This window comes from Athene cunicularia (genome assembly GCF_003259725.1).
Source record: "Athene cunicularia isolate RWA chromosome 2 unlocalized genomic scaffold, athCun1 chr2_part1, whole genome shotgun sequence".
NCBI lineage: Eukaryota > Metazoa > Chordata > Aves > Strigiformes > Strigidae > Athene > Athene cunicularia.
The window spans coordinates 129,383,175-129,407,560 of NW_020799095.1; the positions used below are offsets into that span (position 1 = coordinate 129,383,175).

At 43.0% G+C, this 24,386-nt stretch overlaps 1 protein-coding gene across 1 annotated transcript in view; it reads left to right on the forward strand.

Annotated features, from left to right (window-relative positions):
* The first annotated feature begins 676 nt into the window (after positions 1-676).
* SDC2 (syndecan 2) overlaps positions 677-24,386 on the forward strand; it is a 58,615-nt gene continuing 34,905 nt past the window's right edge. The window contains exon 1 of the mRNA XM_026842781.1: positions 677-703. Within this exon, the coding sequence (XP_026698582.1) occupies positions 692-703 (12 nt within the window). The 5' untranslated portion in view covers positions 677-691. The remainder of the gene's footprint in view (positions 704-24,386) is intronic.

Below are 24,386 nucleotides of genomic sequence, written 5' to 3' on the forward strand. Positions count from 1 at the left end.
AGCGCTGCGCGCCTGCCCGCCAGCCGTCGGTCCCGGCCGCGGAGCCGCCGCTGCCCAGCGCCGACCCCGCGGAGGACGAGCCTGTCGCTGGCCCCGCCGGCCCTTCCCCTGCGGGCTTGCTGCGGGATGCTCTGGATAATGCCGCTGTTTACACTTTTTTTCCGAGCCCCAAGTGTAGTTGCCCGCCGGGGTCCCCTGCTTAATGCAATTAACTCCGTTGCCGGGATTTGTACCTCTGGAGAAGCCGCTCCCCGGCCAGGCGCTCCCACCCTTTCGCGGCACGGAGCCGGTGAAGGCCAGGCAGAGGCTTTTAGTCTTTTCCGTCGGTGGATCAGAGGTTGTCTTGAGGGAAGGGAACATGCAAGTGACACTGTTGCAGTGTTTGGGCAAATACTAGGAAATAATAACTTGAGGTTTTGGTATGAAATTAAAAAACCATGACAATTTAATCCAATTAAAATGAGCCGCTCCACTGAACTAAATAATGTCACTAGCTTGGGTTAACTTTTGAAGTTGTCTAGCTATTGTATAAATTAGCCCAGTCACAGCCCCTTTCGTGAAATCTGGCTCATCATTAGGGATTTCTAAGGATACAATTGCAAAGCACTTTTCTTAAGGACTAATTAAAGAAGGGTTGTATAGGACACTGACTCCTGTTTCCGCTAAGTATAACTGCACTGCAGAAACACCCATGGCTAATGAGGTACAATATAGTTTAATTTTATAGAAATGCTGTTATTACGAAGTTCTCTGATGGTGTAGTAACTATTAAACTGCCACAGTAATTAGTGAAGTATTAAGTTTTATGGATTTTTGCCTTAGGATGAACATGCTGCGGCAGCGTGAGGCGGGTTGTTGGGGCGTACTGGGGCAGCGCGGTTCGCGGGGCTGGGACGAGAGTGAGGTGGGGGGGAGCTTGCCTGGCCGTGGTGCAACACCCTCGCTGTTGCCAGAAAGTTGTAGAGAGATTGGAAAAGTAAAGGGAGGGTGTTTTTTTTCTTTTCTCCCCCCCCCCCTTTTGTGTTTTTTGTTTGTTTGTTTGTTTGTTTCACTGTGTTTGGCAGCAGCTACATGGTCCCTTAAGGTAGGATTTTGTAGACTGGTCTCTGGGAGAAGATAGATGCCAAATCTGTCATCTCTGCAGAAGGCTGTCCTGGTTGTAAGAGGAATTTTATATGGATGCTTAAAAAAACCTGTTAGCTGTCCAGAGCAATGTCAAGTGTTTGTTTGATTCTGCTATTTTTTTTTTTAATTATCTAGGCAAAGCTGTAAGGTAAAAAACTCTTATTTCTGATGAAGTAAATTATCCAGGAGTTTTCTAAGCAGAGGAGAAAAAGGCAGCAGGAGATTTTGTTTCCTAAAGTAGTGAGTTCCCTGTGTTTACTTCATGTAACCAACAAACCTCTGTATTTGGGAGGGCAAAGTAGATGTTAGAGCCATGTTAAAAATGTACTGGAAATGAGACCTGCCACTGAACCTGGGAGCGGTTTGCCCGTGCTGGGTGCACACTTTGTGTGCCTGGCCACTGGCTGTTGCACTGCAGATGCGCTGTGCTGTGCTGTGCCAGCTCCCCTGGGGGAGCAGCCACTGGGGGACATGGTCAGGTCGCAGAGGGTGAGGGGGAGCCCAACCTGTTTAAGCCAACCTGCGTGTGGTGGCAGGCGTTGGCCACATCAAAGCTGGTGGACTGCAGCCAGGGCTTGAGGGGTAGTTTGCTCCTATCAGCTGTGAGTGGGGTCTGGCAATGCTGGTGGGTCTGGGGGATTCACCTAGGCTTGGCTGAATGGCAACAACCCGTGCTTTTTAGTTACCTTGAAAGTTTCCTGGTTTGCTTTTAAGGAGAGGGAAAGAGCGGCATGAAAGCACTGGAAAGAAAAGGCACACTCTGTAAGTGAGAGGCCTGATGTGCCTTGTAAAAGGTTGGGTCCAGTCCTGATGACAGCAGGAGTCAGCTCTTGCTGATTTTAGTAGCACCAGAGAGAATCGCCAAGTATCCAGCTGTACTTGTCAGCTCCCATTCGGAAGAGGCTGATAAACCTTTCCGTTTCATCCTGTTTCGCAGCAGTGGGATGAATGGTTTTCCAGAGCTTGTGTGATGCGCTTGGGCTTGCAGAGAGGATTAGAACATGTTGGGAAACTTTGCCGGCTAACAGGTTGTGCTGTGTACCGCAGCATTGCAGTGCTGCTTTCCTAGCAGAAGGTTAATTGCAGCTCTCCTCGTGAGGTTTCTGGAGTCTGGACACTTTGCTTCACATCAGCAATGCTTGTGTGTGGGGTTGGTTTTTAGACTTTCAGCAAAATAGAGCACTGGGGCATCAACATCAACTGGGTGGTCTTTCTGTTTCTTCTGTAAGTGTCTGAGCATTGATCTGTTGGCACACATGTAGTTATTGAAAGATGATCCAAGGGTAATATGTGGTATATTTTCCAGAAGTATTTAGTATTTTAGAAGCATGATGTTGTAATTTTCCTGCATTTGTTTCTAATGGTTATTTTGCTTTTGGAATTTGGAAAATTGATAATACGTTGGAGAGGAGGAGTGTTGTTTTTTTGAAAAAGGCAGCTAGCCTTTGGAGACAGCAATTAGAGAAGAGAGAGTAAGTGCTCGAGAGATAGGTGGCGTTTCAGATTTATATGCTGTGTGTGTCTCTCCTAAGTGTGTTAAATCTGCATTGCCAAGTAAGTTCCAAAGAAAGGTAGGAAGCTTTTTTAGTCTTGATTTATTTCCAACCTTCCTCAGCTCACGTGAGCTTTTTCTTCTCACTGTAGAATTAATAAATATACATCCATTGCTTTTTGTGGCTTGGCAGCACCTGGAATCAGCTAACAGCATCTGCCATGGCTGCTTCCCTTGCTCTGGCTGAATATCTGGGTGCTCCCATCCAACACCTGCCTGCATGGCCATGCACTGGAAAATCTGGGGAGCTCTGGGTTTTGCCACCAGTCTTGGATATACTTCAGTTCTGGTGCTGCAGTTAAGCCACCCCTTATCTGGATATTCTCAGGAGCCACCTTCTGGGAATATGTTTCCCTCTCAGGTTAGCTTATCTTTTAAAAATTAAAGAATGGATGATTCCTGACGTGAGATCAAACACGGACGCAGTTTCTCTTTTTAATATCTTAGCCCCAAGGTCTGCATTGGAATTGACTTAATATTCAGCCTAAAGTGCAGAGATGTTTTCTCTGCATTTTTTTCTAGATCCTTATCGAGGAAGTAGATGAGCGCCTGGTCTTCAAGAACGAGTCAGGACAAATATCTCAGGGTTTGAAGTTGAGTACAGGGATTGTGGTTCTTGGACAGATGTTGCCTCTGTGGTAGGTTTGAGGCAGTTGCTGCAGCTAATGGGGTAAAGATGCTGGACTTTGGAGAATAAGCCATAAGCCTTAGGTTTGTTTGAAGTTTTGATGGATCTAAGTCTCTGTGGTCCTAATCTTAAATGTAACCTCAGGATGACCAGATCAAGGCCTAATTTCTTGTCTAGCAGAGGTGCAAGTTATAAAGAGCCCTGTGTCAAACACACACCCATGATCTAATGCTTCCAGGGAGGATGGTGGAGAGCTACCTGCCATCCTTGGCGGGGAACGTGGCATCTTGGCAGAGTCCTAAGCTTGGAGAAGAGCTTGTTCCTCCCTGCAGCAGCTGAGCTCCCTGTGGAGCAGCCAGTCGTTTGCAGAGCTTTCTGCCCTGCTCTTCATGGCCAATTGTCTTCATAAAACGTCAATCAGAGGCATATGGATAGCATTTATTAATTACATTATCTCACCAAATTGACTTTTGCCATTGACCAGTTGAAACATTTTCCTTATGGCAAAGAATCACAGGCTTTAGTTAGGCTGCGCAGCTGAACAAAGGGCTCTTGTCTAGTTAAGGAAAAATACTCTTTTGTCTTCTGGTCAGATTTGACTGACTATAATTTTTAACAGAAATGTTGTGTTTGAGACCAGCAAGCTTATTTGAGGCCCCATGTAAGGCTCTACTTGAATGTAAGTCATGAGGATGCCCTCTGTGCTGCCACATTTGAGAGATGATGTACAAGACATGAGCAAGCAATTTGGTCCACGTTCAAGTTACTTTGCTCTCCGTGTTGTAGTAAAGCATGAGAGAATTACTGTGGGCTGTTCTGCGAACAGTTTGTTGTTTGGTTATCTTCAGTTCATGCTTACAAGATGATAATAAACTGCTATCTGCAATCTTTCCAGGACTAGTAATTTATTCATAGGTTACATGCCAGTATTCAGTGATTTGGGAAGATTTCTTTTGCTCACATCGAAGTATAATTTGCAGTCTCTTGAGTAAAGACTGCATTGGTGTTTGACCATGTAATAATGACAGTTCTCTGTATGTATGTTGTTTTCTTGATTAGCTCAGCCCTGAGGGATGCTTTCAAAAGCATACTAGATATTTAGGCAGAAATACAAAATACATGTAATCCTCAAAAGTATTGGAAAACTGATTGCAGTAGGAGAAAACATAGCATTTAACAACCATTTGCAACAAGTACTTTTGGGCTGAACAAATTATCTTTGTTGATGTCTGAAGCAGGGCGTTCATTTAAAGTGAAATAGTGACTAATAAGGCAGTGATGAACCTTCAGAACATGGTCTTGTCTACAGCTAGGATATTAGTGTGCCACATAAACTGTGCTTAACTAAAGCCTGAGCTTGGACACTCCATCTGAAATCACTATTTTTAGTTTATATATAAACAACTTCTTCAGAAATCTCCCTTCTAGGCTAAATTGTTGTGTTCCAAAGGTGAATTGATTTGGGAAAGTTCAAATAAAAACCTGTTTGGCTGCATTTGAGTTGTAAGCATGAAGATAAATACATACTTTGTACTCTTATTAATGGTAAGGAGACAAAGGGACTTGCAGAAGGTCAAAACAGTGTGTGGTATATGCAGGAACTGAATCAAAATGTTCAGAAACCAGCATTGTGATTAACAACCAGAATGTATTGCCTGTATTTAAATATTATGTTGTCAGACATGTTTTGTTCCTGCTTGATTACCCATAATAAAGCATAATTTTCTCTAGAGGTGCTTCCACACTAATGGAGGTCACTTGTCACCTTTCAGATCAGTGTGAAGTGGCCCATCCTTGTTTTTTGAAGTGGATTTCAGAAGTGTGACTGTAATGGTCTTGAAGAGCTGTAGGAAACAGTGCTGCTAAAGTAATATAGCCTGGGAGGTGATGTACTTCTTGGAGAGCAGTTGGGTGCATGACCAATGTGGCCTCAAGACTAAGGATGTTTTGAGAAAGGAGAAAAAATGTAATGTACTTGCTGCTAATGAATGAATAACCTAACTGGGTCTTCCATCTCTTTTACTTTCGCCAGGATCCTTTCTGGTATGTCTGCCCCTGTCCCTCCATTAGTTATACAAGTAGAAGCAACCTTTCCTCTTTCTCTGGGCTGAGCTGCATTAATTCCAACTGTGGTGACTCTGCAGTACCTGCAGGAACAGCTGGCTGGACACAGCAGCTGCAGGGCACAGCTGTGACCAGCCAAGCCTCACGTGCTTGACCTCTTTCAGCTTTAAGAGCTGAGTCTTGTTTGCTTTTTGGACTGGGGTCTGCAGGGGAAGGCTAATAATGGGTTTGAATACATGGTGCATCTTGTACCTGTGGAGAGGAGAGATGTCTGTCTAGGAGATTTTTCTTTGCTGGGTTATCTGTGCTTGCACTGGATGTGGAGATCCCAGAATCAGTGTGTCAAACTGATTAGCAGGTGAAAGCCTTCACAAAGTCTTTCCTTTCAAATCCCTTTCAAGTGTTGTGCAGTTCCTCATTCAAATATGCAGGTGTGGAGGTGTGACATGGATGGTGTTCTTATTTAAAATGAAAATCTGCCAGAGAAGCAAGGTAGAAAGGTAAAGCTACTTCAGAGTAATGGAAACACACCATCATTGGGACATCTGAAAATTGAGCAGCTGTTGAATATAAATTTATGACATTGCATAAATAAAAGTAGATATGGCTTAGCCCTATAAATAATAATAGTATATAAGTCCTACAGCAAGGATGTGCATAAAATAATGTTGCTGAGAACCAATATTCTGAGTTTTCTGTGGAAGGGGAGTTGCAGAACATCCATGTTCTGTCCTGGCTGTGGCACTGCGCCTTCTTCCCATCAGGAGCTCAGGGGCACCCAGTACTTGCCACTGGTGGCAGTGCAAGCACAGTGCGTGGAAGTGTGCAGCAAGGAGAAGGAGCATCCATGAACAGGGTGTGTGAAATCTGGTTATGTTAGTAACTGGCTTGCGTAAGTCTCTTTGTAAGAAGGTGAGAAGTTCTCAAGAACTGCTGTGGCAGCACACAATGTTAGAAGATTAATGCTTTAGGATCATTAGTGACTTAAGCATCTGTAGTGTGTGGAACTCACAGTCTCTTTCTCCGTGTTAGAACAAGATGATTAGTCCCAGAGGTAGATAGAAAAAGTTACTGAAGTGCCATGTATATCTTCTAAATTCTTGTCTTTGGTGGAGTTGCTTACAATTTTTCAGTCACATGCTCTTTATTTCTTGTCTGTGAAGGCTGATTTTTTTGACTATAACATATATAATGGTATGAAATTAAACTTATTGGAGTACATTTGAAATTAAGTGCCCATACAGACTGTCTTCCACAGAACATCTGCAGCTGTTGCAGTTCTAGCTTGGAAGGTCTTCGAAACTTTTGTGTGTGTGTGTATTTTATGTAGATTGTTATTCTACATAGATCTCTATTCTACATACATTTTTATTTTATATACTTTTGTGTGTCTATCTTTTACAAAAGGCAGTATGTCTTTCAAGTATCAGGAGAAGAAATGCCCTGCAGAACATGAGAAGGACTCCTGGTTAAATAGACAGAACAAAATTGGTCTCAAAATCGTCTTAATTCTCTTAGCCCGAATTAGGGTACGAGGAGCAGTTCTCTGACTTACTTACCAGGAAGAAAAGCCTTAAACAGAAGGTGGTCTTTACAAATGGTTTTCTTCTTGTTTCTTCACTTGTCATTTAATACAATGATTTCATGACAGTTTTCCTCCATAAGTATGGTTTGATCCTCTGTAGCTCCCACAGGTGCTTTCGGTTTGATTGTCTGGCACAGCCTTCCCTCTGCCCTCAAAGCCTTGGTGAGGGAACAGGCATGGTCATTGCTGTAAAATGCAAATGAGTTGGAAAAATTTTGTTCTAAAGAGAAAAACTGGGAATAGTGGTTAGCATAGGTCTGTACCTGACCTTGCTTGGCTGGGAAGTCACACCAGAGCTGTTGACCTGAATGGACTAATCTCAGCTGAAATTATCTGTCCATGTTGCAGCTTGGTCCAACTGAATTTGTCTTTTCCTCCCTTTTGACCAAAACGCTTTGGTGGACATGTCTGTCTGCTGTGTGAAAATATGGCAGAGGTCTCCAGAAATTTCCAGAGAGTTTATCAGTGAGCAGGAGGTGGGTGGGTGAGGAAACCTTGTGGCAGACCATGAGATGCTTTCTGATCTTCTGGTAGGAGCTGTGGTCCTTGCAGAGCAGCACAGAGCAGCACAGAGCATCTGTGGGTGTGCAGAGGGGAGGGATGACGCGAGGGCATTGAAGAAGTAGCAACTCTAAAAACTGGCTATGAAAAGGTACACTGATACCATTCACTAGCCTTATATCCAACCTATTGAATAATGTTTGGATATCTCATTGCCACTTAGTGGCCTGACTGTGCAGGGTTTGAGGGTGAGCAAAATGGGTACCATGGCCACACAGGTTTACCTCCTTAAAGCACACAGGTGCTGAAGGAGACAAGGCATTGAAGTTGAGTATGACTGACCGTCTCCAGTTGTGCTGCCTATTGGAAATGCTTTTCTCTCTGGTGGTGTTTACCCCAACCAGTCATGCCCCGCTGAAGAGCGTGTTCTGCAAGGGGGAATCTCTTTGCCTTTGGTGAGGCTCAGGCTCAGCCTTTCAGCTGGGGTGGGGAGGCAGAGGTTTGCCCATGCCACCGTGCTGTGGCTCACTGGATGGAGGGAACTATTGAGCTCCTGATAACACAAGACCATTGTGTCTAAAACTATTTGAGACAGTACTGTTAATAATATTGATGTGCTGAAAATGCCACTTGTCTGTTCTATAACTGTAGGGCATTAGAAAGAGGAAATGACCTTTATTTCTTTTTGTTCCTGTTCTTACTGTGATTCACAACCTGAAGATCTTATTCTACCCTTGGCTGGTTTAGGTTTTGTGCTTTCACTAATGCCGCTTTCTTGATTGTATGTCTCCCACTTAACTAAGAGCTGGTGACTTGGCCTCTTGATGTAGGTCTCATCACCCGTGATTGGTCTTCTGCCTGGTGGCATAAATTGTCATATACTAAAAATTGGATAAACTTAATAGTGATGAAGCTTTTCTGAGAACCGTGAATCTAGTCTGTGTGTTAAAGAAGTATTCTGGGCTTGTGAATATTTAGTAATGCTACCGAGGTCATATGCCTATCATTTAATTTTTGTTTTTCTGACCTTCTCTCTATCTGCACTGGAAGAATTAGGGAGCTTTGGGTTATGACAAAAAAATCTTAGTTTGGGAAAAAAATGTGGTGCTTCTATACTGTACAGATGAGTCTCTGTGATACTTCTTCATTAATTGCTGTTTCACATTAACATCTGAGGATCTTATCTCCACTGGTTTAAATGGGTAAAGGTAAACTTGAGGAACCTGAGGAACACTGAAGAGAAAACTTCTGGCAAATGTTCAGTCTCAAAAAAAATAGGTAGGATCCTTTGTCGTGAAGATTGTGGCTATACAGACAGGCAGAGATGGCACGATTCCCGTAGAGTAGCTCACATGGCATTTCTATTTGTGATCAGAGATGAGAAGGGGTCCTCAGGGAGGATTAGCAAGAGTATTTTGGGGGATTTCTCTGTGGCTTCCAAGAGATGTGCAGAAAAAGCTAATCTCCCTTGTTATTTAATTCAGCTAACCTAATTGGAAAGCCTCCTTAGAGCAGTCTCTGGCAGCTAGCTGTAGCAGCTGTACAATTAGTAGTGTCACCTAATGGGAGAGCAAAGCAAGGAGGGGTAGGAAACTGGAGGTGGATGTTTCTGTGTATCTTAAAAACCTTCCAACAGACAAGCTTGCGAGAGTGAACTCGGCTGACAATTTTAAGAACTTAAAAAAAAAAAAAGTCTGAGTTTTTAAAGGCTTAATGCCTCAATTTTCTTACTACCAGTACTGTTATCCCATTAAGCTCCACAAAAGGTGTATTTGCCCCAGAGTTACTGTTTTGCCTATATAATCCCCTCTTACTCCTTGAAGTAGTTTTGGGGTTTGGGCATTGTTGTTATTTACAGATTGATTTCTTGATGAAATTTTACACAAACAGGACTGGATGTGGAGGCTGGTGGGCTCTACTGCCCATTCATTCCTCAGCAGTAAAGCTGAGCAGGGAAGAGGTGTGTCATTAACTGCTTTATATATCTGAGGACAGTTCTTTGGCCTCCCAGCTTGGCTACTGGAGTATGCTTTATTTGGGGACAGCCCTGGAGCCTATTAAGAGTAGGAGCTGTCGGGGAGGAGAGCATCAGCCCCAGGGCTGACTGTGCTCTGGCAGGGCAGGAGGTGACGGAGCCGGTGGCAGTGATGCTCCCTGGCTGCACAGTTCAGGACTGTACGTGGGCACCAGAGGGCAGAGACAGGTTTGCATTTGAATCGCCACCTTGGCATTTTACAGCTTCACATCACTGATTACCATGATGCTAATATCATTTAGCCATACGTGTGTATTCAGGGAGTGTTAAGTGTGTGTGGGGCAAGTCATAATTTCCCAATCTGTCTGGAGTTACGGGGTCATCATATTTGCAATGTGTGACCCATGGTTATAAAGCATGGGTTTTGGAAGTGCTATTAGCTGAGTGGCATATGTCAGGGACTGGAAAATGTAGGCTATTTATAATTACCCACAGGTGGAGAGGGAGGCAGCAATGCACAGTATCTGTAATAATTATCAGTAGTATAGAAGTTCATCTCTTAAGCCGTTGGGTCTAATACACTAAAAAGTATTTGATCTGAAGTCTGGCACAGCCTTCAGATGGAGCCGTTCAAAGGCGCCCTGACCTAATTTTGCTGCGGAAGTGTGTGAGCCTTCCTCATTCCCCTAATTTCTTGCAGGAGGTTTCAGTGATAAAGTCTTCATCCCCTACACGTGCATATATCTTACTGCAAAGCATTGGGATAAAAGCAGCCATTACAAGCCAGGTGGTAAATATAGTACACAGAAAAGACCTTTAATTAAGCAGAGGCGGGCCCTTCTTCTGCACTTTGCAGTTGTCAATTAGCTTTCCTTAACCATTTTTTTTATTTGCTGGGGGGTTTTTTTTGTGACTAATTGCAAAGCCTGAAGTGCAGTGCTGGCTCTGTGTGTATGAGTAGACTTCATGTTATGCTGAACTCCTATTTCAGTGAACATCTCTAAAATATGAAGCAGCTTATAAACAGAAGTTTGCTTTATTTTCCAGGGAAATAAATCATTAAATTATAACACACTGCCCATGGGGCTATGTAAATTTATCAGTTAAAGCATATAGCATAAGTGCTTTGACTTTCCTTCAGATAAATCAAAGCAGATGTAACTACGTTATGTCTTAATGGGCTTTTGTCTTCAAAAGAAAATGGGGAAGAAAGAAGTCTGTTTTTCAGTGGTGGTACAGTACAGGGTACTGCAAGGATGGGTAGTACTCCATGTTATTTATTGTCTGTGTAGGTGTGGGCTGTTTTTATCTTCTGATAAAAACAAAGAAGCCTGAACTGAGGGCTTTAAATTCTGTCTAACCTGTCACTGTATGTTTTCTCATGCCATTATCACCGTAGTGGTGGTGTAAGACTAGCAGTTTCCTACCAGAAATGTTGCTTTCTGTTCAGCGTGGGTTTTTTGACTTGTGCTAACTGTATTTCTGAGCAATACTGCACAGAACATGGTAACTATAATGCACTTAATTGTAATTTGTGTCTCACGTTCCTTATATGCTCTTTTTCTCTACAATCTCTTGTGCTCCCAACCTCATTAGACTGTTTTTTTCCCCCACCCCCCTCCCTGCTGCTTTTGTCTTGTGAGACAAGCCAGGTAACGGTTAGCATTGGCACTGCTCTTCAGTCTCATATTGCAAGTACAAGATCCAAGAACAGAAGAAAAGGGAGATGAAAAACTGGTTCTACTCTGGTCCTTTGCCCATCCTCAGGAATCCTCTGCTTGCTCAGCTTGCAACAGTGAAAAAGAGGGAGCGGGAAGGAGACAGTTGGGAGTGACTGAAGTACTGGCAAAGCTATTGACAGGGAGGGGATGCTGGACTGCTGACATGTCTTGGCCAGACCATAATTCAAGGAAAAACCTGGAGGTGACTGGTCTGGGGTGGAAAAGAGTTGCTGTATCAGGGATATCAGCACCATATTTGACTCATCAGCTGTGTCTGTTTGACAACACTGGAACACGTGAACCAAGTGTTTAAGCAGACATGGATGATTTGAGCACTGCATCCCTCACCTCCTTTGCTTTTGGAAAGTGAGTGTGCAGAGCCAAACTTCGCAGCTTGGCATCCCTCTGCTCTTCAGGTTTTCTTGGAAGCCTCTGTATTCTCCTCTCAGACTGGGTGAGGACAAGAATGATGGGTGCAAGATGCTGATGAAGCTGGTGCTCCTCCTCTGACCTACAGCATCATTTCAAAACTTGTTTTTGTGCAAATCACCATTTGACTGTTTAAGTGATCAGTAACTGTGCTGGCTCAGATAGATGGGGAGCAGTCTGAAGTTAGGACTAGTTGGAGAAGTATCCGGTTACTGAGGGCACTATAATCAAGGTGACAGCTGCTTTCCTTATGCTGTACTGAAACAAAATATCTCAAACTGTTGGACAGAGCCTCACCAAATATATTATCCTCAGTGCTTTTACTCTTTCCACAAGTTGGTGGAATACTTAGCATTGCTGGCTAATGAAATATTTGAGTGCTAATCGTTTTCCATGGATACCAGAGGGGAAAATGTGGAGTTTTGCTACCCCAAGAGTGCAAGCGTATGTGTGCGCTGGTGAACATTTTCAAGGCAGGTGGTGCAGGGAGGGAAGCAGTTTCTCTCTGGGGTGCTTGTGCACCGCTGTAGGTGCTGATTGTGGCACGGGGAGGAGGAATGGTGGGCTCCGGCATGCCTGGGGGGATTATCTGTGGTGCAGCAGCTGCTCTCTGGATGCTCACTTCTCCATACCCTGCATGGTGAGCAACCTGTTAACACAACCCTGTCTCCCTCCCACCCCTTCCAAGGTATTTACACATGCCCTTAAGTAACCATTTCTTTCTTTGGCTACTTAAGCTGACACACTTTGAGATACTCGGGGGTGAAAAATGGAGGTGCTACTTGAAAAGTCCTTGATGTGCTGCTTGGGAGAAGCATGTTTGAGGAGCAGGCTATGAGAGTCCTCTCTGAGCTCTATTCATACCTCCCTTCTAATAATACTATTTTATTTTAACAAAAAACTCCTGTGGGTGTCTTGGCCACAGAAAACAATGCAAAAATACTTTGTTGGGATTTGGGTGAAGTTTGTTTCCAGTCATGGAGGTCAATCGTGTGGGGAAGAGGTTTACATGAAGGAGTAAGATAAATGAAGACCATGAGAAATTACTAGTCCTGGGCTTTACTGTGGGACTGTGACTGAAGTTTTAGGAATCATCCTCTGGTACAAAGCCTTTTCTTAATAGGTTCCTCTTCAGAGAAAACTAGTTTTGGGCTTAGTTTTTGGATTGGCAGAGGCTTGCTCCTAGAGCAGTAAGCCCTGGTTTCTCTGAAGGCAGAGGGACCTTTTCCCAGATCTCTTCAGAATGGTCTGCTGCAACAGATGACATCAGAAAAAGGGCGGTTGGACTGGGAAGCCTAAATCTGTAAAGACATCAGGGACGCGAGACTTAAAAATTGATGGGGTGGTGTTCAGTGGGGGTGTAAAGGCAAGAGTAATCTCCTAATTGCCAAGCCTCATTGTATGGAAAGTGTAGCTTTAGCTGCTATGCCAAATGACACATCCCCTTTCTGGTTAGGAAAGGCAAGAACAAGGAGTGAAAGGGCTCTGAGAAAATAATCTGGATTAATCTTGACTCACACAGGTCTGATGCACCAGGGTGTGTTTTAAGAGATGGCTGTAAAAGCCTGAGGCAGGTGGAGCTGCAGGAGGAGGGGAGGTGGGCAGCCTCCAGCTGCAGGATTTGCAGGAGGCTCCTTCCCCACCACCACCTCCCTCCACACAGCCCACTTGTTGCATTGGGCTGCCAGCGCAACTGGAAACCTCCTCTTTCCCTGGCCACAAAGCCTTCTGGAATTTATGGAAAAGCACGTCTGTATCACTTCATTTGTGGTCAATGACGTGAAATGTTTCCATATTTGAGAGTATGCTCTGAGCAGAGCTGATACTCCTGTCAGAGCAAAGAAAAGGGGTGAGAGTTAAGATATTGGTAGAGCACAAACTCTGTATTTCCTGGCTTGCAGCTACTTGGTTGTTTCAAAGCACCTAGTTTATCCTTTTGTCTTCTATCGGTTGCACCTAATTGGGGTGAAGCCCATGCTGTGCAGAGACTGTGTTGGAAGATGTGCATTTTGAAGCAGAGAAACTGCTGGATTATGAGAAGGCATGAATATCTGACAAACAGCTTTTGTACTCCATGATTTTTACTCTTAGAAAGTCTGGAGCACTAGGTGCCCCACTAACAAATTTCCCATGAGCAGAAGACTAAGCCATGACAGCCATGGTTGCATCCTGGCATTCCCAGGGACACTACTTAACCTTGCAGGAGGATGGCTGAGGTGTGCCAAGTCCCCGCTTGTGCAGCACAGATCCTGCATGCCTCTGTTTTCAAGATTCCTGACTTTTTTTTTTCATTACAATGCAAGTAGAGTCTGAAACTGTAACGCTCTGACCTCTTGTATGAAGTGACAGCTTCTTCCAAGGGAGAAAGAACAAACACCAAGGAAATTAAAGGGAGAGTTGTTCCAAGAAGAATATTTAGGGCTGTTTTGTTTTCTTTTTCCATAATTATTTTTAATCCTCTCCTGCTGGCAGTGTAAGATTGTATCAGAAGAAGGCAGTGTGTTCATTAGGTGTAGTGCAGGACTCGTGAAGCCTGACCAAAATGAATAGGCTTCACTAGATGGTCATTGACTACATGCTCTGGAAATAACTCCCTAATTTTCTCTGGGGGTTTGGGAGATGAAGGGGGACTTTCTTTCAGCCCTCCTACTTATTTAAAATAATATGCTGGCATATCAGGCAGAGCAGGATTTATTTTTTCTAATGCTGGGAGAAGCCCATGATTAAGAAACTCTGACAGTTTGTGACTCTTAGATTATTTTCTTGTATTTTTGATGCCTACGTTTGTATGCTAAGGTGTTCACAAAAGCATAAGAAAATGTATTTTCGGGAAAGCTGTGAAACGGATGACGTTTTCCAAAAGGACAGTGTGTCTCTTTAGGCAGCATCATGGTCACACAAGTAAATATGTATTTTGGTAAGGAGCCTGAGAACATCTATGGATCTGTCTCCTCATACTCTCCTTACTGCATTTGTAATTCTAGGCAGTCTTGGAAACACCACAGATGTCAAATCCAATGGCTTTTTTGTTTGTTTGTTGTTTTTTTTTTCATACTTTATGAATTTAAAATTACTTCTTAATTCTATGGTAATGGTCTGGATGCTGAACAGTAAATACACTGGATTTCTTGGATTTCTAGTATAATTATCACAAGTTAGGGCTGAAGTAGCCTGGAACTCCAGTAGTGATGTCTCAGCACTTTCTGTGAAGTAAAAAGTCGCTTACTAACTTTTGTTCACTTTCTACCTCTCAGCTGAAATTGTTGCTAATGGAGTTATTTGGGTGTTTATATTTCTGATGTGGAGAGATCTGCCCTCAACTAATGAAAAATGTCAAACTTTCCTCTGCCGAAAATCTGGTAAAGGGGATGGAGTAATGCTGCGCTGCTGGTGATCTCTTGTGTGTACAGAGGGCATCGAGAAAGACAGACGGATAGACACAGGGAAGGAGAAGAGCCACAGTGTGACTTCACATGCCGAAGTCATCCTGTGACTGCTCACAGCCAACTAACACTATTCCAGAAAATTATGCATGCTTTGGAAGTGGCTGCAAGCACCAGATGGGAGGGAAGCAGCTTTCCCTGAAAAGGAGGAAGAACCCTCAAGAAAAACCACTTGTGTAACTTTTGATTCCTTCTACTTTTGTTTTTCTTGGTTTTTGGTTTTCTTTCATTACATGGAGAATGTGACTACAGTCAGTTCCTTGCTGTACTCTGCCAAGAGCCAAGTGAAGCGCTGATGGAGAGTGAGCAGGTTCCTGGCACTGTCACTCCCAACAGAGTTGCCGGGAGGTGAAGGAGTTTCCTTGTCTTACCACTCTCCGAGTCACTCACCTTCCCCAAACTGGTGCTTTGTCAGGGAGGCATGATAGTGTTGCAAGTTACGTTGTGAGAAAGGAGGGTGTAGATCATGGTGGTTTTACTTGTGGAACTCCAGAAAGATGAGCCAGGGAAGAGAAGATGCTCTTGTGAAAGCAGAGGACTGCTTTCACTAGGAGTAGTGGGACGAAGTGGCAGGTTGGAGCTGATTATTTAGGTGGAAAAAACCCAGATATCCCTTGTGATATTTCACATCTGAACTGACATGAAAATACACAAACCAATGTGGTTGTTATGGTATTATGGAGTAACTCATATGGAAGGAATTATGGAGCACTGTATACCTATCAATTACAAAATAGCAGAAAAATTGACCTAAGGCCAACTTTAAATGTGAGATCTGCTTGTGTTAAAAAGTGCTTGAAATTTCTGGTAATTATACACCTACCCCACCTACAGACAATAAGGACCCATTCCCTCAGCATAAAACTCATGGTTGTTAATTCAGCATAATATAAGAAATTGCTATCTCCTACTGCAACACCAGTAAATCAGTTACTGCTTTTTACGCTCATGTAGGAAGTAAAATACTTGTATTTTATCAGTTTTATCATTGGAAATCTATGTGATTCAGGGCTTTCAGCATATGAATTAACCAAGTTAAAGGTTATTCATTGCAATGAACATGGCTATAACATTCTTACTTATATAATGAAACTTAGCTAATATTTTAGGTAAGCTATTAAAACTTATTTAGCTTTTACCTAATAAATATTTATTAGCTGCTAAATATCAGTCATTCATGCCTGATAAAAGAGATTCTCCAGGAGGCAGCTTCAGCTGGGAAGGCATCTCTCCTTCCCTCTCTACACAGTTCTACATTAAGCGACATCTTTCCCACCTGCTGCTTTTTGCCCATGGTTGGAATGTCCCTTTTCAGTGCTTGTCACCGAGTCTGGATGGAGATGTGGATATCCTGCACTTCCTAGCACTGAGAAAGGGGCCAGTTCTCCAGGGCAAATCCTCTTAAGAGATGTGAATTCATTTGCTTCACAGGAAGGATTGAAACGGATCATCTACTCAAGCAGTACTGTGATTTCTCCTTGGGAATTTAGGTGGATATTATGCATGTCACACAGCTGAGCTTCTGAACACGTTTTTCTCTTTAAAATATGCTTTTAAATGTCAATATACTCATCTTTGAAGCTTAAGCATCCAGAATTGACAGGTGTTTTTTTAAGACTAGACAGTCTTTTTGGGGAGGCAAGTGGGAAGTCAGTACTAAAATAAAGCATTAGACTATTTGGGATCGCTGGTTCAGCTTTAATATTGGGAAATGAGAGATCTGGGTGTACTACAGATGTCATTTTCCAGGACACCATGGGCCATGCGAATGCATGTAGAGTTCAGGGTGGAGGGGGCAGGATCTAAAACTAAATGATTGGTAAATGGTATTTCGCTGATGCGTTAAGTGGCGGTTTGCAGCAGAATTGCCTTGGGGAATCAAAACAAGTTAGGGACTTCACTTTTTCAAATGTAAGGTTTCTATTGCCTAGCAGTTCAGGGATTTACATGCATCAGCATGATCTGCATGGATTATGGAGCCAGATTTAGTTACATGCTTTTACCATTTTAAAAAGTCAGTGCTTCTTAGCAATTTTGTATAAGGAACACTAGATGCTGTATTATTTGCCTTTTCAGTCAGTGTGTTCTGTGTGAGGTTTGTTTTTTTATTTTTTTTCCTAAGGAGACCACAGCATATGAAATTTCGAGGATTAAAAGTAATTTTTGAGGGTGTAATTACAACACAGTTCTCAGCTGCATTGCACTTGTTCTGTAGACGGTCACTATGCAGCTGAACTTACCCTTTGAATGAAGCCCTATGTACCACTAGAGTTAATATTTAAACGAAACCACCCGCTTAAAATTGTCTACCCATTACCCCAGTTACATTAAATTAGAAACTCCAGTAACAAAGTGAAAAGGTTCTTGTTTTATAGCATGAGCCGCTTTCCCACCCTCAGGCAGCAAACTTATTTTAAGTCTCCTGCTCTGAAGAAAATAGAGTTCGGTCCTCCAGCTGCACATGGCTGCCTCAGCTCTGTGAAAATAGAAACTGGTGCTATCCCAAATGCATAATTCATCCCATAGCTAGCAGGCATTCATGCGATACAGTAAATGGTGATGGCTCCTTTGAGCATGCCGCGGGTGAACAGCAGCACCAGGGCTGTGGTGTCTGCGCTCGGGTGCCTGTGCCCAGCTCAGCCTCTTCTGTCCAGCGCCTGGTGGGAAGGGCGCCCTAAGGACGGCACGAGCAGCTTGGCAGCTTCGCAGGGGTGTGCAGGACCTCTCTGCTTTCGGTGAAGTAAACGCTGACCTTGCAGCCACTTAAGTTTGGGGAAACTTAACCAGATGTTGTCTTGGTTGGATGCAAAGCAGAGTTGTAGGAATGAACAGACCTCAACTTTGCAGGTATCCTTTGGATGAAAGTACATTGCTTCAAGATTTACAGAACATGATTATGTTTTGTAGTAAGCAGTTTTGTAAGCTATATAACTGCTGTGTGATGTCTTTTTCTTCCTTCTTTCTCACAAACGAGTATTTGTTTCTTCCCCTCCATCACATTATCAAAACCAGAGTTGGGATCAAGATGGTATTCACTGTTGAATATACAAGAAATGCAGTACAAAGTAGCTCATGTTAATATCATACTTTTCCTCATGTGCTTCTGGGAAAAATATTCTAGAGCATTCCTTAATTTACATTAAGAAATTTGGGATACTCTTGCTTTCACTCTTGGTTGTACCTGAGCAAATGCCATCGACTTGAGTAAAGTTTGTGCTGTAGTAATTGGAGATCTTATTCCAGCATACCAAAAAAAAAAAAAAGTGCAGCTTTGGAGATACTGAAGGATGAAATAATCTCAGGTACAAAAGGAATACAGAAAGGTGTTGTTTTTCTTACTAGAGTGAAAGCATGCCAAAGATAGCTGACCTGTTACTTGTTTTGATAATAGATACAGATAGATACAAATCTATTTCTCTACAACTTTTTTTAGAGGAATAAACATTGAGCAATAAAAATAAATATGGTATGTCAGAGAAAGGTAGAAGTTTAGGTGGCTTCTCAGCAACAGAGGAAGTGCTTTGAAGTCTGTCCTGTACAGGTGCAGACTGACAAGCACGCAAAACTTTTCATTCATTATGATGCCTTTCAAAAGAGATCTTTTTTAATAGGCTTCACTAAAGTGATTCTTAAAAAAAAAAAAAAAAGTAGTTCCTTACTTGCTCACAACTCTCTCTTCACCTCTCTTCCAAGCTGTTTTTGTTGCTCTATCTCTGTGTGCACATATGATTTAGATTTAGCAGAACTTAATTTACTTAGGAAAGGAAAGGCCATGCTAGGTATCCATCAGTGACTCTGATGGACGCAGAGAAGTGTTGAATGTTTCATGCTTATGGCTTAAGGAAATGTATTTCCAAATTAAGTGGATGCTTGAACCAGCATGAGAAGGACCGTCAGAGAATTGTGGCTGTCTTAATTTCCCAGGTATGTCTGTAGTGCCAGCAGTGGGGTGGGCAGCCCTCCTGCCTGAGCCCTGCTGCCAGCCCCCCCTGGGACTGGTGCCCCAGGCGCCCCATGGCACCTCTGCAGAGGTGGAGGAGGGCTGAGGTGGCTTGGAGGTTCCTTGGCTCCGCTCTCAGCTGTGTCCTTGCTGGGGAGCAGGTGGGCTGGGCACATGGCTGGGAGCCCCATGCTGCCCAGCGGACACTGCTCGGTTACCTCACTGATCCTTTCCTCCTCCCATGGTGGAGGGTCTTGGCAGCCCTGCTATTGTTGTATGATGGCAAAGTTGGGACAAGTGCTGCCTCTGTGCCAGGGGCCATGGCTTCACCACGTGGCCTCAGTAGCTGAAGCCAAGCTAAATCAGGAGGCTTGAGGATTTCAGTCATCAAGGGAGAGAGGCAGCGATTACTTGTTGCAGGAGTCCACATCTGTTAGTGCATGTGCTTTGCTGTGCTGGATGATGGTCTTTATTTTGCTGGGATTTAGGACAACCACAGTCTCTACTTGCTGCTGAAGAAGGTGCTGTCATTGCATAAACACTAAATAGTGGTTGATCCATCACCTCACTTGGATCTCTTCAGCTTCTGGTGATTGTCAACCTTTAAATAAAACTTTCTGCAACTGTGATAGTTTGTGTTGTGACAGGTATAAGCTGGGCTCCAGGTGGGCTTCATGTGTTAGATATGTGCTGTAGATGCTGTCTGAGGAGGCTGGTGTTGATGTTCAGGTTAGATTCCCACACATTATTCTTTGTTACTCTTGCATCTATCTCATTTTCTAGGACCTCTCAATTGTTAATAGTGCCAAATAAAAACTCTTTAGGGGTTTAGAGTATAGCACATACTTGTATGGTGCCCTAAAATATTGTAGTTGTAAATAAGTAAATAAAACAAAAGATGAAGAGAACTTGTATTTTCAGAGCAGTCCATTACAGCATTAATTTTTTTTAAAAAAGGAAAAAGGCCAATCAGATGAAATCCATAACTTAAGCATATGCTCTAAGTTAAGTACACTGAGCAACCCCAAATGGGGTCCCTGGTGAGACTCCTTGTGCATAAAGTGAGGCATGTGCAGGGGCATCTGATGGAAGTCCAAGCTCAGAGTCACAGGTTGTGGGCAAATCCTAATCCAAAAGTGGTAGCAGAGCACCCAGTAGTCAATTGGAGGGCTTGTTGGCTCTGTTAAAATAAGTGGTTTCATGGTTTTGGATTGATCCAAGACAGGCCAGAGCATGCCTTTGTCTTCTGGAAGTCTGTTTATTTATTTATGAACTTACAAAATAATGCAATCAATTTTAGTGCTCTAGAGGAAGGAAAGAATGGTAGAAGAATGGTGTTAGAATTCAATATAAGCACTGAATGGCATGAACACTTAGACTAACACTGCACAGGTTGCTTTATTCAGTACTGTATCTTCATGAAAAAACTGGGAAGGAAGCAAAACCCAAGTGTTGTACTGGGTGGAGCAGCTTGCATATCCCAGGCTGAACAGGAGGAGTTGACAAACACAGAGAAGAGGCAGCTGGCTGCCTTACAAGTTTGTCCTAGGAACCGTTTCTTCTTTCAAAAAATAAAAAATGAATCAAATTGTATATACCAGTGTATTTGGCTGTGTATATATGTGCTGTGTTTGGCAATTAAAGTTAGGAATGCAGCTGAGAGAGGGGATGTAGATCACTGCAGACAAGCGTGGAATTGTCTCAGTGGAAAAGATGAGTAACTCCAGAAGAGTCCTGTACAAGTGGCTCACTTACTTTGGTCAGCCCTTCAGAGAAGGAATTGAAATGACAGAAGTCTGTTGAGTCTTCACAAGTTTCTACTATTCTAACTGGAAGAAAGGATGTTTCTTCTGTGCCTCATGTGAAGGAAATCAGTGGTTGTCATTGCCTGTGTAATTCTGTTACCGTCATTCCTAAGTGTGACTGAAACGCAACACATGTACGATGTCCCCATTTCAGTTAAGTAATACTTTCCATTCCAAGTTCTTCTTGCAGACTTATTTGTGAAGCACTCTTGTTTTTCTGACTTGATTACTGGCAGTTGCCTGCTCTTCTCTCCTCCCAAATCCTCACCCCCACCCCAAAGTCAAACTGCTAAGCAGTGTAGGGATAAAACCATGGCATCTTGCCTGTCTGTGGAGCTGCAGCCCAGGCCTGGCTGAAGCCCAGGCTGTTGATGGCCACTGCCTTGCTCCTGCTTGAGGATACTCCGCATACCACAAGTAGTGGGTGTTTGTAAGGGCTGGAATCGCACTGTAGCATCTGGGAATCTGCAGCTGTAGACTTTGGTCTAGAGCTGAGTTGGCCATCTTGTACCAGGTTTAGGTACTGGTCTAGGAGTTCAGAGGTTGTGCATGTGGACCTCAGTGACGTTGCAGAGTTGGGTCCTCCAGAGTTGATGCCGCATGTGACAGATGCACTGAGGCCTTAATTCTGCTCTTACATGCTTACATATCATCCCTGGAATCATTTATATTTCTGATTCTGTTCTTTGTTTCCTGCCAGAGAAGCTTTGGTGTCGTGTCCTGTATAGATCAGGCACAGATGAGGTCTAGTTTATTGGGGTGGAATATTTTGCTTGAACTGCTCACTCCTCTGTTCCTCTGAAGCTGTTTGCTCTGCTCCTGGACTGGGGAGTTGGCAGGATTTGTAGGTACATGCCCTGTGGTGAGTGCAGTAAGGTTGTACCTCCAGAGCCCATAGTCAATTGTGCTCCACTCCAGAGGATTTGGCTTTGTCAAATCCTTCCCGCTCTGCTGTTAGTCTGGCAGATGAGTGTGATTAAAATTAGAACTGGCTGCTAACTGTTTGAATTCCCAGGAGGCTGAATTTCCATGTAATAGGACTTTCACCGTAATTTATCCGCTTGGGGTGTATTAGCGGTGAAAAGCCGCCTTTCTGCAATCACAGTTTTATTCAGCATGTTTTGTTTCTGCAGTTGCTCAGCCTTTATGTCACCCATCTTTGCTACTAGGTGGCATTTGACACTGTAAAATTTGAGGTACTCTACTGAAGAGAAGCTGGGAAATTACACCTTTATTACACCTGCCCTAGTATATCCTTTTCTTCCTTTCTTTCTCTAACATTCTTCTCTTACCACTTCAGTCTCAGAGCTCAGGTGACGAAACTTCCTTTGCTCTCTGTCAGTGAGCCCTTCCTCCCATTTGAGGAGTAACAGGCAGGCAGTGATCTGCACCTGGATGCTCACATATGATATGGCAAACCCTGGCCTGGCTGTGTGAGGTGCTCATTGTGGTACCTGCTTCTCCCATGGGCAGGTCTGACCTTGGTGATGGAGGGCCGGTCACCTCCTGAGGCTGCCTCGCCAGCAGCAAAGGGCAGGTGGTGCCTTGGTGTGGGCTACATGCCAAAAAGAAAAAACCACTTTGCCAACTGTTTTATTTGAGTAAAATTCCAGCAGCCATGCTTTGTGTGTGACTCTTGGGGAAGCAGGTTGCCAAATCGTATTGGTGTAGTGACTTGGCTGGTATCAGCAGTTAATATGACCTGTATTTGTCCCTCAAGGTGTGTGACACCTGCTTGTGTAATGTTGATAAAAGGAAAATATGCAGAGGAAGTTTTTCCCCCTCCCCTTTTCCAAGTGAAACTTCAGCTTTGGACCTCTCTCAGATATGCTGAGGGAGTACACCTCAAAAAAGGTGTTGTGTGAGTTTGAAAGCACAGTATAATCTGCAGTGTGGGGTTTCTGCTAGCATGACACCTCACCCTGCTTCACTGGCCTTTTGAAGAACTTGACAAGCAGAGTATAATCTATAGTTTATGACATGTTTATGTGTAAACAACAGCATTTTACCATAGACCCATATCTTTAACTCTCTTCGCATAACTCACTTTAAACTGCTCAATTTTAGAAAGTTTATGTATTATAAATTCATTTTTTCTGGTTTTATACCTTTACGTATATTCTGTGGGAAGTTTTTATAAAATGCACTTTTTAAAAAATGTTGTTAACTTCCTATGCCATTTTCTTCAGTGTTGTGTGATACTTGAACGAGCATTCCTCCTGTTTCTTGAAGCATCTTGCCTTTGTTAGTGTATAATGTTTCTGCAATTCATTAAGCTTTATAAGAGTTTCTTCGTGGTGAATGAAAAGAATTGCAGGTATTTCAGGAATCTATGAATAGCTATTTCATAATAAAAGGCTACTAAGGGGGGCATTTTTTTCCTGGTTATCTGAGTTTCAAGAGAGGTGGTACTAAGAGCTCAGTGTTACAGCCTCCTTGCTAAAACTTGGTACTTCAGCTATCTAAAAGAAAGCTGCAGTCCTCAATGAGATTGCGGAGAGATAAAAATACAGATCCGTGCTGTGTCAGAGTATTTCTCAACACAGCATTGAGTGAGCACTGACATCTTTTTATCTAAACCAGAAGTGACAGCAGTGTTGCCTTCAGCATGGCCAACAGCTGAGGTAGAAGGAGGGGGACCGGATAACAAGTCCCATTTGAGCGCCTGTAAAAAGTATATAACTAAATTACTTGCAAATTCTATAGTATGCTACAAGTCCATCTCTGGTAAGGAGCGTTAAATAATTCTGATTTGGAATGACATCTCGGGATGACCATTTACCTTTCAGAAAAGTAATTCTGCTAGATTTGCTTTGCTCTATATAGTGAATTGCAATAGCTGCTGTGAGAGCCCTTCAACCTTAATGCCTTCCCTTTAGGAAGTGGTATTGCTAATGGGAAGTTGTACAGATTAGGTTCTATCAGTGCCTGCTTTCTATCAAACAGCTTGGCAGGAATTGCTGCATTCTCTGCTAATAGGTTTGGTCTGCTAATGGTGTATCTTTCTAAACACAATCTCAAATGACATGCTGTAGTATGATTTTTGTTTCATGACTGTACTTAGGAGTATTGCGTTTAAATCATGGAGGCTTATTGTGCTTCAGTTTACTTATGTTTAATTTTTAAGCAGGGATTCCCTTGAGCTATGTACTCAGTTTTACTTAAGGCACATAATAAGGTAACTATCAGATGTGGGTGATTGTTTAACGGCCATGGATTTTTACAATGTAATTAAGGTTAATGTTTTCCTAAACTTATTTAGTTTTGTATCTTTTTCAATTAGTGTCCAATATAAAGATAGGTTTATAGGCTACATCTGCTCTAATTTTTTTTTTTTGTTTTTTTCTAATGTGATTTAATTATTTCTGAGGGAGAAAAATACTTCTCTGGCTTGGCCTCAGCGTTTCAGCAACCTGTAACCTTAGAGGAATATGCTAAAGCCTGCATTCAGCTAAACTTTTATTTTTCCCCTCTCATGAATAATGATCAGGAACAGGTTTCTATAATTTAAGACTGCTTCTTCCAAGGGCAGTAATATCACTTGTGCTGTGGGTTCAACCCACACAAGGTGGGTTTCATTACAGATGCTGAAGAGGGAATACCTCTCAGGCAGTAGCT